The sequence below is a fragment of the Scyliorhinus torazame genome, chromosome 10, assembly GCF_047496885.1.
Source record: "Scyliorhinus torazame isolate Kashiwa2021f chromosome 10, sScyTor2.1, whole genome shotgun sequence".
NCBI lineage: Eukaryota > Metazoa > Chordata > Chondrichthyes > Carcharhiniformes > Scyliorhinidae > Scyliorhinus > Scyliorhinus torazame.
Window position 1 is genome coordinate 51,997,035 of NC_092716.1, and position 18,350 is coordinate 52,015,384.

Consider the following 18,350-nt stretch of genomic DNA (forward strand, 5'->3'; position numbering starts at 1 on the left):
TCCACAATGCTACCGTGCTGTACCAATTGTAACAATTCTGTGATGAAAGCCTTCTTACTACAAAGGCTTCGTAAAAATATCTTATTTAGTTCAATTACTTAATTGATATGTCCCCATGACAGCAGTGAGATGGAACCTCTGGGTTTAGTGTGTCCACAACATGAATGGTTACTAAAGATTCAGTTAAAATTAATATAAAATCCAAGAAATTTCATGTTTGACTTCATTACAATTTTAATTTTAGAAAATGTTCAAGGTATTTGTAATAAAAGCTACATTTAGTGAACAAATGACGATATCCATTTGAATATATTAATTGAATGACTGTTTATTTCCTAACAATTCTGCCAAACAATGTAGTGGAATGAAACAGCTGAACCCACAAAAGGTCCATTTTGAAATCTACATATTTGCTATACAAAGTGGATACAGAAATTAAACATTCTTTTAAAAATGCAAAATTCAATAGTGAAACTTTGTAGCATTGTTAAATTGCAATGTTACTATAGAAAGTCAATTGTTTCTAGTAATAAAAATTTATCAAAGAAAAAATACTAATTGTAATATTTTTCAGTACAAAGAGCCAAGTACCAATTGGAATATTTCAAGTGTTAGTGCAACATAATGTTTATTACATTAAAGGGGCAGGCTCCTGACTGGAAAAAAAGAGCTTTAATCCCGATAATGTTCAGTGTGTGTCTTATCTTGTGTTCACAAAGGTACGACATCAGCAGAATAATACACTGGATTATTTTGTCCTTGTGGTTGGTTTGAAGAAATGGCAGAAAGAAGCTGACACAAAAAAGAAGAAAACCAATTACCATTGTATCTTCTAGCAGCGCTAGCAACATTATACATCCACATTTCAGTAGCGTTATTATTCTTAGTTGTTGCCAGTATTCAGTTACATGCAATAGTATTAATCATGCAAAGACTACAATGACTGTATCCAAAAAACTCTAGTCAGTTTTACATTGTCAAAATAAAATGGAGTTTCACTGAAATGGGCAACGCAATGACCTCCGGCCATCAATTCAGAGACTTGCCAATGTATGGACATATATGTATGAACTGTTGGAAGGTGTAGCACTGTAGGCTAAAATTTCCCTCGCTGTCAGTCGAAGTGGTCCATTAATTCTGTAATTTTAAAATTCACAAAAAGGCCCAGAACGATGGAACAGCACCATAATAAAAAACATTTCATACACTGTAATACTGCTCAACAAATCTAAACTAATTTGGCACTAAGTAGAGGTGTCAACATTTACTTGTCATTTTAAGATAATTTATATCAAAAATCTGCTAATCACAGCCTCCAAATGAAAGCATAGTTTGTTCTTTATGAATGGTAACATAAATGAAAGCAAAATATAATTTTATTGTATTACTTAAGACAAGTATGTGATGATGCTAATAAACTATCAATACTGTGAGAACGTGCATCTCCAATGGCAGTCTGAATTACCAATTCAAATAACTACTGCCATGAGTTCTAAGACAGGATGACCAGAAATAAATTGATCAAAATAAATTATTTGGTGATGTCTGATAGAAAAACATTTCAATTTGTAGGATATAAAAGTGAAACAAAAAACAGTTTGCGTGTGTTAATAAAAATCTTGTTTCAAAAAATTAAGTTAAATGACTGGAAGTGTAAAACAAAAGTACACTGCTTGAACTAGTAAAACATTTAAGTGAGACGGGGCCCTTTCTGGGTGTTACATTTTGGGTTGAAAGATGAGCTATGATAACTAACTCTGGCATTCAGCAGGAACAAGCTTTCAATCCCAAACACAAGACTAAACACTTTCATAAATATAGCTTTGCATTTTCTACTGTTGAAACCAACAACTATTTTTTACAATGTAATGAATGGTTGCGGAAACTTATTTCTAATAAGGTACATCCTTCTTTTTCTTCAGTTTGTAAACATGGAATGTTTTATTTTTAAACACACGAGAGAAATAAATGGTATAGGGAGGCTTATTTGATTTAATTTCATCACAAAAGCGTGGATAAGGAGAAGGCTTCAAATCAGGATCATTTGCTCCAGGACCATCCATCACCTGCAAAGTTTAGAATTAGAGTTACAGTCAGATTCCCCATAACATACATTCTTACAGCACGCAAATGTTAAAGACCTTAAAATTAAACATTTTTAACATTCACAATAAGGTTGATTGTGATTATTCAAGATATTCTAGTCAGAACCACGTCTTGTAGAATTACTTATTATTTAAAGTCTCTACTACATAAACGGTTTTCTAAATCAGTCCTTAAAAATTAAGTAATATTGGTCTGTATGTTGCAATTTCATTTAAGGGCAGTTCTGTTACTGACTACTATGGATGAACTGAATGAATTTATTTTTACAAGGATAAAAATACCTCAGACACAATACCATATCCATGAAGACAAGTATGGTTATCCAAGAAAGAAATGTGGAACATGAACTTCATGGTTATTTACCATCACGACACCCTGGGCTATTGGGTGTCTTTAGTACAAATAAATAAATAGACAACAAATAAAACAGACTATCTACTACCCCTTTCCAAAGCTCCCCCCCACCCCTTCTAACCATTCCCACACTATACACACACTCCAACAAACAACACAGAAGTACAGTGTAAAGTATTGTTCTGCATACAGTCCAGACAGATCATTCCATACATTAAAAAAAGTATAATGTAAATACATAGACACAGGCATCAGATGGAGCATACAGAGTGTAGTACTACTCAATAGAGATGATGTTGGTGGAAAGGGAAAGGAAATATTCATAAAAATGAAAGGATAAAAATGGTTGCTGCACTGGGATGACTTCCAGTCAATGTCTTTCTGAAGTTCAGGCTTTCGTTTTGGCACTTCTCCCTTCTAGGATTGAGATGAATTTCTCTGACAAGGTTGTCTACCTTCTCTGCAGACGCAGCATCATTTCAGATTCACAGCAAAGAATGTCTCAATGTTTTCAGAACAATAAAACAGTTCTTTCACTTCAGCAAGCAGGAGAGAGAGAGAGACCATTCCTTTCACTTCCAAGGTCTAAACACCTCTGTCAAGTTCTCTCAGAGAGCATCTTGCAGGAACCAATCACTGACCGTTGTCAGACAAAACACTGTCCCTGACCAACCCACCGAATGCCTGTTAACCACTCGATCCAACTCCCTCCAAACCTGGTGTTGTGTTTGGTCTTTTGGATGTCTTGCAAAGGAATCCACTAAACACCTTGATTTGTCCAAACCAGGATCTTTATTGAATCACCCATGGTAAGATAGCGATCTGTTACATGGAGTTTCTTTGTACTCCTCTGGAACTACACCTAGCATGACTGTTCGCCTGTATGCCTCACTACCATCTCCTACAACCATCTGGTGATGGCCGGATGTGCTCCCACTTATATTGGAGTTAGTGGTCACATGACCACTATCTCGAGACTGCATGGTGTGTCTGCACCACCACCTACTGGTTGAAGGTTGCACACCATCCATCTGCGATATTGTTTACAGGCATATCACCACACCCGGGCAGGATTCTTTGATTCTGAGACTGGCCCGGCATGGGAACGTTAGCGTTTTACGACTGAAAAACCGGCCACCGATTCCCCCATTTGGTGGGGGGCTAGCAGGCATACACCGTAGAGCGCCCGGCTCTAGCTGCGGATACGGCCAGAGAATTGCCCGGTCCGTGGCTGTGCCGTGCAGCATGGCGCCGGCCGCACGCGGACCCGGCCTGCCAAACAATGACCTCTTTGGCCAGGCCCACCACCCTTGGACCACCCCCCACCAGTGCCCCCAGCCCCTGTCAAAGCCCCTCCGCCCACAGATTGGCTCCCCTCACCACCCCCCCCCCCCGACTTTGGCAGCACTGGATTTAGTCCGCAGCCGCCACACCGAGTTGCCGAAAAGAAATACCACACGCGACCGACGCCATTGGGAATTCGGCCCATCGGGGGCGGAGCATCGCGGGGAGGGCCTCAGGTAACATCCTGAGGATGTCCCAATGGCATGCGGCGTACTTGTTTTGGAGGGGGAGGGGCATCGCAAAAGTGGCACCACCCTCGATTTTGGCGCCAACATGGATTCTTCGGCCGAACATGATTCCGGCGTCAGAGACCGAACAATCCCGCCCCAGGTTCCCAAGATCCTCTCTGTGCCAAGGAGCATGGCTTCTCCTCTCCAAACCCTGAGAACACAGTGTCCTGACAAGCATGTTGATTCAACTGAGTCTTCTGCTTAAAGGCACGTCCCAATTATGATCCACATATCAAAATAATATAAAATAAATGGGAACAAAGGAAATAAACAGGAATTACCCTTACATTACCTTTTGTCCTCCTATTCCTCCAGTAGTCACTTATCAAGACCATCTCTCAAAACATTTTGAATAGTCTATTCCATCTTCTTCTGATTGCCTTTCCAGAGGTAAATACACACTCAACCTGCAGCTGCTCGTTTTTGTCCTGTTGGCTGATTTTCCCATCAGCCTTTGCCATTCGCCATTTTAAATCGGGAGTTAGTCATTCTAAATCGGGAGTTAGCCATTTTAACTGGCTACAATACATTCCCACTAAACACTGACATCTGTTTGTCCTGCTCCAGAATTAAAGATCCACTTCCCAATAAATATAACTGGTCTATCTCTTTCCATTTCCCTTCAATAGTTCCTGTCTGTCACCCACTATAAATGTTTTCTCTAGCTGACCACTCAACTAAGAGAATCTATTTCTCTAACCCCAACCTGTTTTAATTTTTTACATTTATATCCAATCAACTTAGACTGCAAGTGTGTCTCTCATTTCCCATGAAATACTTTGTTATAATCCAATAACAATAATTGCATCATTGACTGCTGTCTATATTACTCCTCCATGCCCTCTCTTGCTTCACATCCTATTTCCTTTCTACTATTTTTCTCTAATTTCTTTTCTCATTCCCACCCCCACTTTCTTTTTCCCCTCTTATTTGCTTCTGCAACACTTCACATTCCCCTCACCATTTTGTAGAACTCGGTGTTATATTGGGAGACTAGAGGAAAAAGAACATTAGGTCAGGGAAGCAACGCCAATAAGTTATGGATGTGAGGGTTATAGCAAAAGCAGATCAAATAGCCTCTTCTGGGCATGTTAATTTGAGTCTGACTGCAGATCTGTATTTCATACACAGGGAGTGATTGAGGAATGAACATAACATTTCTGGAATCTCCTTTTGCAGACACAAATGCCTACTGGATATTGAGCAGTCAGCAGTGGGCAAATTGAATTCAATTTTTCTCTTTGTTGGGGCGTGTGTATCCAAAGTCTAAAATGAAGAGTTGGGTGTTGCTATTGTCTGTGTATTGTTCATGGAAGGAAACAGACTTGTTGGAATCACATTTCTGCATAAAATTAGAATTATCTTATTTAATTTGTGTGGCTATAATGGAAGCCCTCAAACTGTCATCTTGGGACATTTTTTTAGCACAATGAAATTGGATTGAGAAAAGATTGAAATTGGGTCAAATATTTTATACGGCTTGAATCTACAACTGCTTATTCAATGAGAAATAACTGACGTACTTTCTAGTTATGACCTAGATGATGATCATCATGATGAACACACACCATTTTGTTACAATGTAAATTCTGTTTCAGTTAGCCTCAGTATTTGTATGTGGGTGTTAGTAAAATTAAATGTTTCCTGTTCTTTTAGAAGACTATGCTGTTTCATCTTAAACAAAATAGAGTTATGTGAAGTAGAATGGGAAGAGGCTTATGTGCAGCATAAACATTGGCATTGACCATTTGGGCAGCATAGCCTGTTTCTCTGCTGTAAACTTGGACGATAAGGGAATCGTGTAGATGGGCTTTAGAGTGGTTTCACAGGTCGGCGCAACATCGAGGGCCGAAGGGCCTGTACTGCGCTGTTATGTTCTATGGAATGGTTCAAATACCAGCTCTGTACAGGTTGAATTGCTCTTTTTGGCTCACTTTCTTTAATTTTACTTTTATTTACTCCATTCTGTTCTGTTTTACCATTAACCTTTTGTTTTATCACTGCAATGACTGTTGGATGCTCCATACTATGAATGATGGGTATGCGCTCAAATTGTGAATTTCCGAACTTGGCCTGTTCTTTGTTATCCATTCAGTCTCCCAAACTATGGTTCCATTTCTGTGCCTTTGTTCATGGAATCCCTGTGCATTTCCAGTTGCACTATTTTTTCCTTACATTGGTACATTCCAAAGTTACAAAAGCTGCAATTAACTCTGAAATGATCCATCTACTTGAAAGTTCTGGTCCCAGTTATCTTTAGTTATTTAGGCTCTCAAATTGACCATAGTGTCTACATTATTATTTATCTGTAAAAATGTGCTTTTAGGGACTTCTGGTTGCACTACCTTTTCTCCCCTCTAAATACATGTCAAACCCCGTTGTAATTTCTACTTTAATTTTTAATAATCTTTATTGTCACAAGTAGGCTTACGTTAACACTGCAAAGAAGTTACTGTGAAAATCCCCTGGTCATCACATTCCGGCGCCTGTTCGGGTACACAGAGGGAGAATTCAGAATGTCCAAATTACCTAACAGCGCGTCTTTTGGGGCTTGTGGGAGGAAAATGGAGCACCCGGAGTAAACCCACAGGGAGAACTTGCAGACTCCACACAGACAATGACCCAAGCCGGGAATTGAGCCTGGGACCCTAGCGCTGTGAAGCTAGTACTAACCACTGCGCTATCGTTCCGCCCAATAATTAAAAAATATGGAAACAATTTTATCAGCATTTTAAACTTTCCACTCCTTCGCTATTAGGTCGTCTTTGTAATCACCACTTAATTCTTGCCTTCCATGCTAGACACGGCATTTACCTTGTGGAGGAAGAAAGGACTCAAACATTTCACTGACCTGTTTTTGGATGGAAAATTTGTCAGCTTTAGCGAGCTTGCAGCCAAATCTAGTTTACCTGAATCTAGTCTTTACCACTTTACCAGCGTGGTTTTGTTCACCCGCATTGTCCATCCTTTCCTCAATTACCTCCAAGTACATTGTTGGAAGGGATTTTGTCATTGCCAGCAGTGGTTCTATGTCAAGATTTTATGATCTCATGATATCCTCTGGACCCTCCCCTCCCTCCATAAGATAAAAAAATGATTGGGAAGCAGAGCTTGGGGTCGACCTTACAGGCGACTGGTAGCAGGAGGCCCAGGCGGTCCTTCTGTGCCCAGTTAAGCTTAAGGTTCTGCACAGAATTCACTTTACCAAGGCCAGAATTAATATTTTTTTTCTCTTTAAAAAAAAATCTATTAAAGTTTTTTAACACAATTTTTCTCCCTTACAAACAATAACCCCCCCCCCCCCCGTAACAAAAAAAAAAGAGAAATCACGCAGAGCAAGATATATACATGGCAAAATGATATATTTACACCCCCCCACCCCCCAAGGTTGCTGCTGCTGCTGACCGACCTTCCTCTAACGCTCCGCGAGATAGTCTAGGAACGGTTGCCACCGCCTGTAAAACCCCTGCGCAGACCCTCTCAAGGCGAATTTAATCCTCTCCAACTTTATGAACCCAGCCATATCATTTATCCAGACCTCCAGGCTGGGGGGCTTCGCCTCCTTCCACATTAGCAAGATCCTTCGCCGGGCTACTAGGGACGCAAAGGCCAGAATGCCGGCCTCTTTCGCCTCCTGCACTCCCGGTTCGTCCACTACTCCAAATATTGCTAGCCCCCAGCTTGGCTTGACCTGGACTTTCACCACCTGAGATATTGCTCCCGCCACTCCTCTCCAGAACCCCTCCAGTGCCGGGCATGACCAAAACATATGGACATGGTTCGCCGGGCTCCCTGAGCACCTTCCACATCTGTCCTCTACCCCAAAGAACCTACTCAACCTCGCCCCCGTCAAGTGCGCTCTGTGGACCACCTTAAATTGTATCAGGCTGAGCCTGGCACACGAGGAGGAGGAATTAACCCTATCTAGGGCATCAGCCCACAGACCTTCCTCGATCTCCTCCCCCAGCTCCTCCTCCCATTTACCCTTCAACTCTTCTACCAGCGCTTCCCCCTCTTCTTTCAACTCCTGGTGTATTTCCGACACCTTGCCCTCCCCGACCCATACACCCGAGATCACCCTATCTTGAACTTCTTGTGCCGGGAGCAACGGGAATTCCCTCACCTGTCGCCTCACAAAAGCCCTCACCTGCATATATCTAAAGGCATTTCCCGGGGGTAACTCAAACTTCTCCTCCAGTGCCCCTAGGCTCGCAAACGTCCCGTCGATGAACAGGTCCCCCATTCTTCCAATCCCCGCCTGATGCCAGCTCTGGAACCCCCCGTCCATCTTCCCCGGGACAAACCGGTGGTTACCCCTGATCGGGGACCACACCGATGCTCCCATTGCACCCCGGTGCCGTCTCCACTGGCCCCAGATCCTTAGCGTTGCGGCCACCACCTGGCTCGTTGTATACTTTGTCGGCGAGAGCGGCAGCGGTGCCGTCGCCAACGCCCCCAGGCTCGTTCCTTTACAGGAAGCCATCTCCATCCTCTTCCACGCCGCCCCCTCTCCCTCCATAACCCACTTGCGGATCATCGCCACATTTGCTGCCCAGTAGTAGCTCCCCAGGTTTGGCAGCGCCAACCCTCCTCGGTCCCTACTGCGTTCCAGGAACCCTCTCCTTACTCTCGGGGTCTTATTTGCCCACACAAACCCCATAATACTCCTACCTACTCTCTTAAAAAAGGCATTAGTGATCACGATGGGAAGGCACTGAAACACAACAGAAACCTCGGAAGGACCACCATTTTGACCGACTGCACTCTACCCGCCAGCGAGAGCAGTAACATGTCCCATCTTTTGAAATCCTCCTCCATTTGCTCCAGCAACCTCGTCAGATTCAGTTTATGTAGGGTCCCCCAACTCCTGGCTATCTGGATCCCCAAATACCGAAAGCTCCCCTCTGCCCTCCTCAGCGGTAGGTCCCCTATCCCTCTTTCTTGGTCCCCCACCTGTAATACAAAGAGCTCACTCTTCCCTACATTGAGCTTATAGCCCGTAAACTCCCCAAACTCCCTTAGAGTCTGCATGACTTCCACCATCCCCTCCATTGGATCCGCCACGTACAGCAACAGGTCATCCGCATATAGCGACACCCGATGCTCTTCTCCCCCTCAGACCACCCCCTTCCATTTATTAGACTCCCTCAATGACATGACCAATGGCTCGATCGCCAATGCGAACAACAGGGGGGACAGGGGGCACCCCTGCCTCGTCCCTCGGGACAGTCGAAATTACACCGACCTCCGCCGGTTCGTCACTACACTTGCCATCGGGGCTCTGTAAAGGAGCTTAACCCAATTGATAAACCCTACCCCGAACCCAAACCTGTACAGCACCTCCCAGAGGTACTCCCACTCTACTCGGTCAAAGGCCTTCTCCGCGTCCATAGCTGCCACTATCTACGCCTCTCCCTCCTCCGATGGCATCATTATCACGTTTAAGAGCCTCCGCACATTGGTGTTTAGTTGCCTGCCCTTTACAAATCCCGTCTGGTCCTCGTGGATTACCCCCGGGACACAGTCCTCGATCCTCGTGGCCAGCACTTTTGCCAGCAACTTTGCATCCACATTGAGGAGCGAGATCGGCCTGTACGATCCACATTGCAGTGGGTCCTTGTCCCGCTTTAGGATCAAATAAATTGTCGCTTCCGACATTGTCGGGGGCAGGGTCCCCTCCTCTCTTGCCTCATTAAAAGGTCCTCACCAGTAGCGGGGCCAACAGGTCTGCGTACTTCCTGTAGAACTCCACCGGGAATCCATCCGGTCCCGGGGCCTTCCCCGCCTGCATGCTCCCCAAACCCTTGCTCAGCTCCTCCAACCCAATTAGTGCCCCCAAACCAGCCACCTCTTGCTCCTCCACCCTCGGGAATCTCAGCTGATTTAGGAATCGTCTCATCCCCTCTTCCCCCGCTGGGGGCTGGGATCTGTACAGCTCTTCATAAAAGGCCTTGAATACCTCGTTTATTTTCGTCGCACTCCGAACCGTGGCTCTCCTTCCATCTTTGACTCCCCCTATTTCCCTCGCTGCCATCCTCTTACGGAGCTGATGTGCCAGCATCCGATTAGCCTTTTCCCCATACTCGTAGGTCGCCCCCTGCGCTTTCCTCCACTGTGCCTCCGCCTTTCCTGTGGTCAACAGGTCAAACTCCGCCTGGAGCCGTCGTCTTTCCCCAAGTAATCTTTCCTCCGGGGCCTCTGTGTATCTCCTGTCCACTCTCAAAATCTCCCCCACTAACCTCTCCCTTTCCATACCCTCTGTCTTCTCCCTATGAGCCCTAATGGAAATTAGCTCTCCCCTGATCACCGCCTCCCATACCACCCCCACCCACACCTCCCCGTTGTCGTTGGCCTCCAAGTACCTTTCGATACACCCCCTCACCTTCCCACACACCACCTCGTCCGCCAGCAGTCCCACATCCAGCCGCCACAACGGGCGTTGGTCCCTCTCCTCTCCCAGCTCCAGTTCCACCCAGTGTGGGGCATGGTCCGAAACGGCTATAGCCGAATACTCCGTCCCCTCCACCCTCGGGATGAGCGCCCTACCCAGAACAAAGAAACCTATCCGGGAGTAGGCTTTGTGTACACGGGAGAAGAAAGAAAATTCCCTGGCCTGCGGCATTGCAAACCGCCATGGGTCCACTCCCCCGATCTGATCCATAAACCCCCTAAGTACCTTGGCCGCCGCCGGCCTCTTTCCAGTCCTTGATTTGGAGCGGTCTAGTGCTGGATCCAACACTGTATTGAAGTCCCCTCCCATTATCAGGACTCCTATCTCCAGGTCCGGAATGCGCCCCAACATGCGCTTCATGAATCCTGCATCATCCCAGTTCGGGGCGTATACGTTTACCAACACCACCCACACACCTTGCAGCCTACCGCTCACCATTACATATCGCCCTCCATTGTCCGCTACAATAGTCTTGGCCTCAAATGACACCCGCTGTCCCACCAATATTGCCACCCCTCTATTCTTCGCGTCCAGTCACGAGTGGAATACCTGTCCTACCCATCCCTTTCTTAGCCTGACCTGGTCCGCCACCTTCAGGTGTGTCTCTTGGAGCATGGCCATGTCCGCCTTCAGTCCCTTTAAGTGCGTGAACACTCGAGCCCTCTTCACCGGCCCATTCAGGCCCCTCACATTCCACGTTATCAGCCGGATTGGAGGGGCTCTCACCCCCCCCACGCCCCGCCGACTAGCCATCTCCTTTTCTGGGCCAGTCCCGTGTCCACGCCTCCCTCACCCTCCAGTCCCCCAGAGGGGGGATCCCCGTCCCGACCACCTCTTCTGTGTCTCATTCCCTTTCGGCCAGTGCAGCAGCAACCCTTTCCCCCCCTTCCCGTCCCCCCCGCTAGGCCCCCGTCTAGCTTTTTTGCTCCCCCCATGTCACTCCCGTAAGTCAGCTGACGCCTGCTGACCCCGGCTTCCCCCGCTGTCCCATTGACCTCCCTGCGTGGGAGTCTCCCAATCCATATGCATTCCTTCGTTCCCCTTCCCGCCTTTTTTCCCGCGCGCGGGAAAACACCCCGGCTTTCCAAAGCCCGCTCCGCCCCCTCTGGCGCAGCTCCTGTCGCGGCCTTGTCTCTCTCCCCCAGCCCATGTAACATTTCCTGCGCGTGATTGACCCCCTATATACAACAACCATCACACATCAAACCTCAAACATCCCCCCTACCCTCACAAACCCTCAGTTAGAGTCCAACTTTTCGGCTTGTACAAAGGTCCACGCCTCTTCAGGCGTTTCGAAGTAATAGTGTTGGCCCTTGTATGTGACCCACAGTCGCGCTGGCTGCAGCATTCCGAATTTCACTTCTTTCCGGTACAACGCCGCTTTGGCCCGGTTGAAACCCGCTCTCCGCTTTGCAACCTCTGTGCTCCAGTCCGGGTATATTCGAATCTCTGCATTGTCCCACTTACTGCTCCGCTCCTTCTTGGCCCATCTCAGGACCCACTCTCTGTCCGTGAACCGGTGGAACCTCACCACCATCGCCCTTGGCGGCTCATTTGCCTGGGGCTTCTTTGCCAGCACCCGATGTGCCCCGTCCAACTCCAGCGGCCTCGAAGGGGCCTTCGTGCCCATTATCGCCTCGAGCATCGTGCTCACGTATGCCCCGGCATCAGCCCCCTCCACTCCCTCAGGGAGACCCAGGATTCGCAGATTCTTTCTCCTCGACCTGTTCTCCAGGTCTTCGAGTCTTCCCGCCCATCTCTTGTGTAGCGCCTCGTTCTGCTCCACTCTCACCGCCAGGCCCACGAGCTCGTCCTCGTTCTGACTGACTCTTTTCTGTACCTCCTGGATCTTAGCTTCGTGGACCTTCTGGGTGATCCAGAGTCCTTCAATTGCCGAAAGCATAGGCGCCAACATCTCCTTGCGCATCTCCTCGCGCTGCTCCTCGAAGCAGCGCTTGATGAACTCCTGCAGCTCCCCTTTGTCCCTGGCCGTCGCCATTTTGTTTTCTTTCCCTCGCTTTTCCCGTTGCTCCAGTGCCGCTCCTTTGGCCGTTACACCTCTGGTCCGTTTAAAAAGTCTATGGAAACTCCTGAAAAAGGTCTGAGAGTCAGTTCCAGACGGGAGCTGCCGAATGCGCAACCTACTCCTCCATGGCCGCCACTGGAAGCCTCGTCCCTGCTTCTTCAATGGCCCTGGTAGATCCTTTCACAGTTGTTCCCTCTGCTGCTAGAATTCACCTTTGATAGAGTCAAGTCAGATTGCAGCTTTAAGCTTGCCCTTCCCCCGCCTGCATGCTGGAAGAGGCCCTTGTCTAAACCGGCAGCCAAAGCCAAATCCTTTACTGTTTCTGCCGGGTCTGGCAGCCAAAAGACACAACACTCCTGGGGGACACTGTCAGGGGAATGCTGCAGCCTTCTTCCCACACCGGGAAATGTCAAACAAATGCCGTGGGGGCCCTGTAAAAGAGCCCAAAAGTCCGTTCCAAGCGGGAGCTACCGAATATGCGACCTAGCTCTGCACAGCCGCACCCGGAAGTCGATATTTTCTTTCTCTTAACACATGCAACAAATGTGACAGGTGCTCACTCGCCCCTGCAGACCATACCCACATGTTCTGGTCGTGCCCAAAGTTGGCCGGGTTTTGATCATTCTTCTTTGATACTCTTTCCAAAGTTCTGGATATTGACCTACAGCCTTGCCCTTTGATAGCCATATTCGGAGTCTCATCTGCACTGGTCAGTTTCATTAAGTTTGAGGCAGACGTCATTGCATTTACTTCATTAATAACCCGCAGGTGTATTTTATTAACTTGGAAGTCCCCCTAGCCACCCAATGCTTCATCCTGGTTGGAAGACTTAATGTCTTTTCTATATTTGGAGAAGATTAAGTATGCCATAAGAGGATCCACTGACAATTCATTTAATAGATGGCAATCTGTTGTCTCTTTCTTTGAAGAGTTAATTACTGTTGACAGGCAATTTTTCTGTTTTGTTTTGTAAACTTTTTTTTATTTGTTTGTCTGTTTGTGGTATGGTACTGTATTGTACTTTGTTTACCTGCTCCTTTCCACTTTTGGAAATCAATAAAGAGAACTGACAAAAAAAAGTTGCTTTTAGGACATTTTAGTCATTTATTTGCATGGACCTCTAATCCAGTTACCTTTACTTGCAATCTAGTTAATGGATCACCCCCAATTCTTTTCCCATCAACTCATGGCTCTCCTTTCCTCTCTCTTTTGTTTCTTCTTTAACAACATCCACGCAGCATTTAGTTTTAATCCACCCTTTTGCTCATAATTTAAGGTTTGTCAGCTTTCTTCAGATTGCACATTCTTAAAGCATACACTACCCATTCATTTTGCAGCAAAATGGGTACATCACCATATCTTGATCTCTGCACTTCCAAATTAAATTTTTCTTTCACTTGTTTTAAAGACAAACCTCTCTCACATGCAATGGACATCTTCTTAAAACTTACTGATATTCTATCTACTTCGATCACTGAGAGGACTCCAGCTGACACGATAGTCTGAAGGGTCCCTTTCCGTGCTGTAAAACTCTTTGAGATAAAGCCTGCACACAATGCATTTCAATATTCTTTCCTGGGAGCGAAACTCAAACCATTGTCAATCTTCCTCTCTCTCTGGAATCTACAAGTATTTACAAACCAAGTTTGGTGTGATTAATTGACCTATCTAATTTTCTCTTCTATTCATACAACCACAGAATGGATACAGCGCAGAGGAGGCCAGTTTGCCTGTCATGACCCTTTGGAGGAGCAATTTGCCTTGTGGCACACCCCGCCTTTCCCCCATAGCCTGTCACATTTTTCCTTTTCAGATAATGATCTAAGTCCCTTTTGAATGTCTTGACTGAACCTACCTTCACCACAGGCAGTGCATTCCAGAACCTAACCACTTACAGCACTAAAAACGTTTTTCCCCGTGTTGCCATTTCTTCTTTTGCTAATTATCTTAAATCTGTGCCCTATTGTTCTAGATCCTTCCAACAATCTGAACAGTTTCTCCCTAACCATTCTGTCCAGGCCCCTCATGATTTCGAATGCTTCTATCAAATGTCCTCTCAGCCTTCTCTTCTCCAAGGAGAACAGTCCCAGCTTTGCCAATCTGTCCAGGCAACTGAAGTTCCTCATCTCTGGGACGATTCTTTTGAACATTTTCTGCACTCTTTCTAATGCTTTCATATCCTTCCTAAATGTGGTGCCTAGAACGAGATGCAATACTCCAGTTGAGGACCAACCAGTGTCATATACATAAATTCCTTTCTTTGTAACCTATGCCACTATTAATAAAGCCCAAGATGTCATATGCTTTATTAACTGTTCTGTCAACCACTCCTACTTTCAATGCTGTGCATACACGCAGTTTCTGTGGCTATGACTCATCTTTCATTCTCACTCCACAGTATAAATATTTCCCACTTTCTCTGTCTGTTAGCTTTGACAAAGAGTCATTGGACTCGAAACGTTAGCTCTTTTCCCACCCTACAGATGCTGCCAGACCTGCTGAGATTGTCCAGCATTATCTTTTTGGTTATACTTATACACCCAGGTCCTACTGATCCTGCAGCCCTTTTGGAATCATCTGACAGTGGTCCTTATATTCTCAAGCTGTTAAATCTGCTCTTAGTTCTGGGAAGATAACTGAACTAATGAATGGTGAGAATCTGATACAATTTATTTGGATTTTCAGGAACCAGAAGTGTTGATTTTCATTCACTGAACCTTAATCTTTAATGACAAATTAGCTAGCTAAATAGATAATTGGCCTGGCATCAGGAAGAACAAAACACTGATAAAAAAGAGCAATTACTATTTGGCGTGTTAAGTATTTCAAAAGAATCTGCCTCTTGTAACATGCAATATGAAATTTGCTAATAATTGCAATCTCTGTGCCACAGTCTAAGTCTTTAAAATGCAGCTCAAGTACCTAGTGCGTAAATTCACATCCAAAGACCCTCCCACCTGGCTTACTCACTCTTCCAACTACTTCCATCGGGCAGGATATACTAAAGTCTGAGAACACGCACAAACAGATTCAGAAACAGCCTCTTCCCCGCTGTTACCAGACTCTTAAACGACCCTCTTATGCACTGATCTGATTAATACTACACTCCTGTATGCTTCACCCGATGCCGGTGTCTCTGTATTTACATTGTGTGCCTTGTATGGCCCTATTATGTATTTTCTTTTCATGTACAAATGTTCTGATTGAGCTGCACGCAGAAAAATACTTTTCACTATACCTCAGTACACATGACAATAAACAAATCCAATCCAATGCAAGTAATATTGCCACTTCAAATTGCGAGGTCAATGACTTGTATATTTCAGGCTCCAGGACAGAAACACAGTCTTGGGAGTTCAGAAGAAGAAAATACCAGACATTGCCTAAAATGACAAGCTGATATACCATTATAGCATGAAACTATCCTTAATGTGTTTTATTGAGTTGTCAAGTAGGATTTGCTAGATGTTATTTAAAGCTATGAACTGAAATATAACAAATCATGTCAATTCTTTCAAAAGGGCCTTTTAGCAGGCAAGACTAATAAATGATACTTACATGACTATTTGCGATATCAAGCAGGTCTCTCAAACGACAGCCTCTGCTGTGCCTTCTTTCATAACAAATACTATCTTCGAGGAGGATGTAGTCTGTTCCATACAATCGTAGGATACTGTACACCTCTTCTGGGGAACTCCTGGAGTAAATCTGATAGATCTTTAGAGAAGGGTGACATAAATAGCGTCAACTCATTTGAAACTTAAAATACAAAATTACTGAAGGCCATTTGGCTCCTTCTAACTAACCACACTCCGGTATATTCTGTCGGGAATTCTTCCTGCCATACTTAATTGGGTGAAAGAACCGAATAGCTACAACTGAATGCTTCAAAAAATTAAAACTTATATTCTCACATGATTATTTGAGGTGATTCCAGAACACTAATCATATATTCTGACCTGTTTGCTTAAACCTGTATAAGATAACCCTTTTCCACATTTACCTCCAACAACAATTGCAAGAAGCTCATGGTTAAATTTGTCACTAAGATAGAGAACGCCTGGTCAGTTTCCTCTATTGTTTCTCTCACTTCACCTAACCTATCCATAAGACATAGGAGCAGAAGTAGGCACTCTGCCCATCGAGTCAGCTCTGCCAGTCAATGAGATCATAGCTGGTCTGATATAATCCTCAATTCCACTTTCTTGCCTTATCCCCATTAACCTTTGATTCCTTACATATTAAAAATCTGTCTATCTCAGTTCTGAACATACTTAACCCAGGCTCTACAACAGTAAAGAATTTCACAGATCCACTACCCTCAGAGAAGAAATCCCCCCTCATCTCGGTCTTAAATGGGTGGCCCCTTACTCTGAGATTATGTTCTCTGATCCTAGATTTTCCCCACAAGAGGAAACATCCTCTCAGCATTTACCTGTCCTTTCCCCCACGAGAATCCTGCCTCAATAAGGTCACTTCTCATTTTTCTAAGCTCCAATAAGTACAGGCCCAATTACTCAACCTCTCCTCATAAGAAAATCTCTCTATAACTGGGATCAACCTAGTGAACCTTCTCTAGACTGCCTGCAATGCCAGTACATCTTTCCTTAGATAAGGGGACCAAAGCTTTAAGTATCCTAGGTGTGGTATAATTAGTGCCTTGTATCGCTTTAGCAGGACTTCCCTATTTTTATACTTTATTCCCTTTGAAATAAATGGCAACATTTCATTTGCCTTCCCAATTACCTGCTGAACCTGCATGCTAGATTTTTGTGATTTATGCACAAGGACCCCCCCCACCCCCCCCCCACCAAACATTTTCCCACATTTATATTCCATCTGCCAAGTTTTTGCCCTCTCAGCTAACCTGTCTGTATCCCTCTGTAGACTCGGGCCAGTTTATCAAAGGTGTCCGCATTGTCCTAGTTCTGAACTCACAATTTTGTCTAGTTTCTCTTCTATCAACGCTCATGTCCTCTTCAAATTTATCTTGCCGTGAGACCCGTCACCGCCTCCTGTGAACCAATTACCAAGAAATTTGCCCAATATCTTTCTCTCCTTGAAAATCTGCTGTCATCATCCCAGTCATTGTCTCATTAGACTTTGCAAACTACTGCCTATTTCCAATCTCACATTCCTCTTTAAAGTCCTTAAGTGTGCTGTCGCTCCCCAATCAGTGTCCATCTTTCCTGGAACTCCTTATTTGAATGCTTCGATCATGTTTGGGAAGGTGATTGAGGAATATGTGGGGTTTAATTGCACAGGGGACGTTTTGCAGTTGGTGGTTTGGGTGGCTCTGAAGGCAGTAGTAAGGGGGTCAATCTTGTTTAAGGCTAAGGTGGACAAGGAGGAGAGAGAGGAGCGGCAAAAATTGACAGAGGAAATGCTGGAGGTGGATAGGAGGTACACGGGGGACCTGAACCCGGCCCTTCTGGCCAGGGGGAAGTTCGGCCAGTTGGCCATGGGGAAAGCAGTGCGCCAGTTGAGAAGGGTGAGCATGGGAGCAGGCATGTTATATGTTGGCTGGCCAGCTCCGGAGAGAGGCGGCAGTGAGGGAGATAGTTCAGTGTAGGATAAGATGGGGAAGTTGGTGGTGGCCCTGGAGCAGATCAATAAAGGTTTTGAAGAGTTCTATAAGATGTTGTAAGGGTTGGAGCCACCAGGAGAGGAGCGAGAGATGAGGGAGTTTCTGGACGGGTTGGAGTACCCGAGGCTGGGCGAAGAGGACAGGGAAGGGTTGGAGGGGTCTATGGGGGAGCAAGAGGTGAAGGGCAAGTGGGAGGATGCAGTCAGAGAAGGTGGCGGGGCCGGATGGGTTCCCAGTGGAATAGTATAAGAA

At 45.4% G+C, this 18,350-nt stretch overlaps 1 protein-coding gene across 4 annotated transcripts in view; it reads right to left on the reverse strand.

Annotated features, from left to right (window-relative positions):
* Positions 1-312: 312 nt before the first annotated feature.
* The window catches only part of dpy19l3 (dpy-19 like C-mannosyltransferase 3), a 162,316-nt gene continuing 144,278 nt past the window's right edge, over positions 313-18,350 (reverse strand). For all 4 annotated transcript variants that reach the window (XM_072518120.1, XM_072518121.1, XM_072518119.1 and 1 more), the window contains 2 exons: positions 16,070-16,228; positions 313-2,066 (listed from right to left, as the gene is read on the reverse strand). In XM_072518120.1, coding sequence (XP_072374221.1) covers positions 1,893-2,066; positions 16,070-16,228 — 333 coding nt within the window. In that variant the 3' untranslated portion in view covers positions 313-1,892. The remainder of the gene's footprint in view (positions 2,067-16,069; positions 16,229-18,350) is intronic.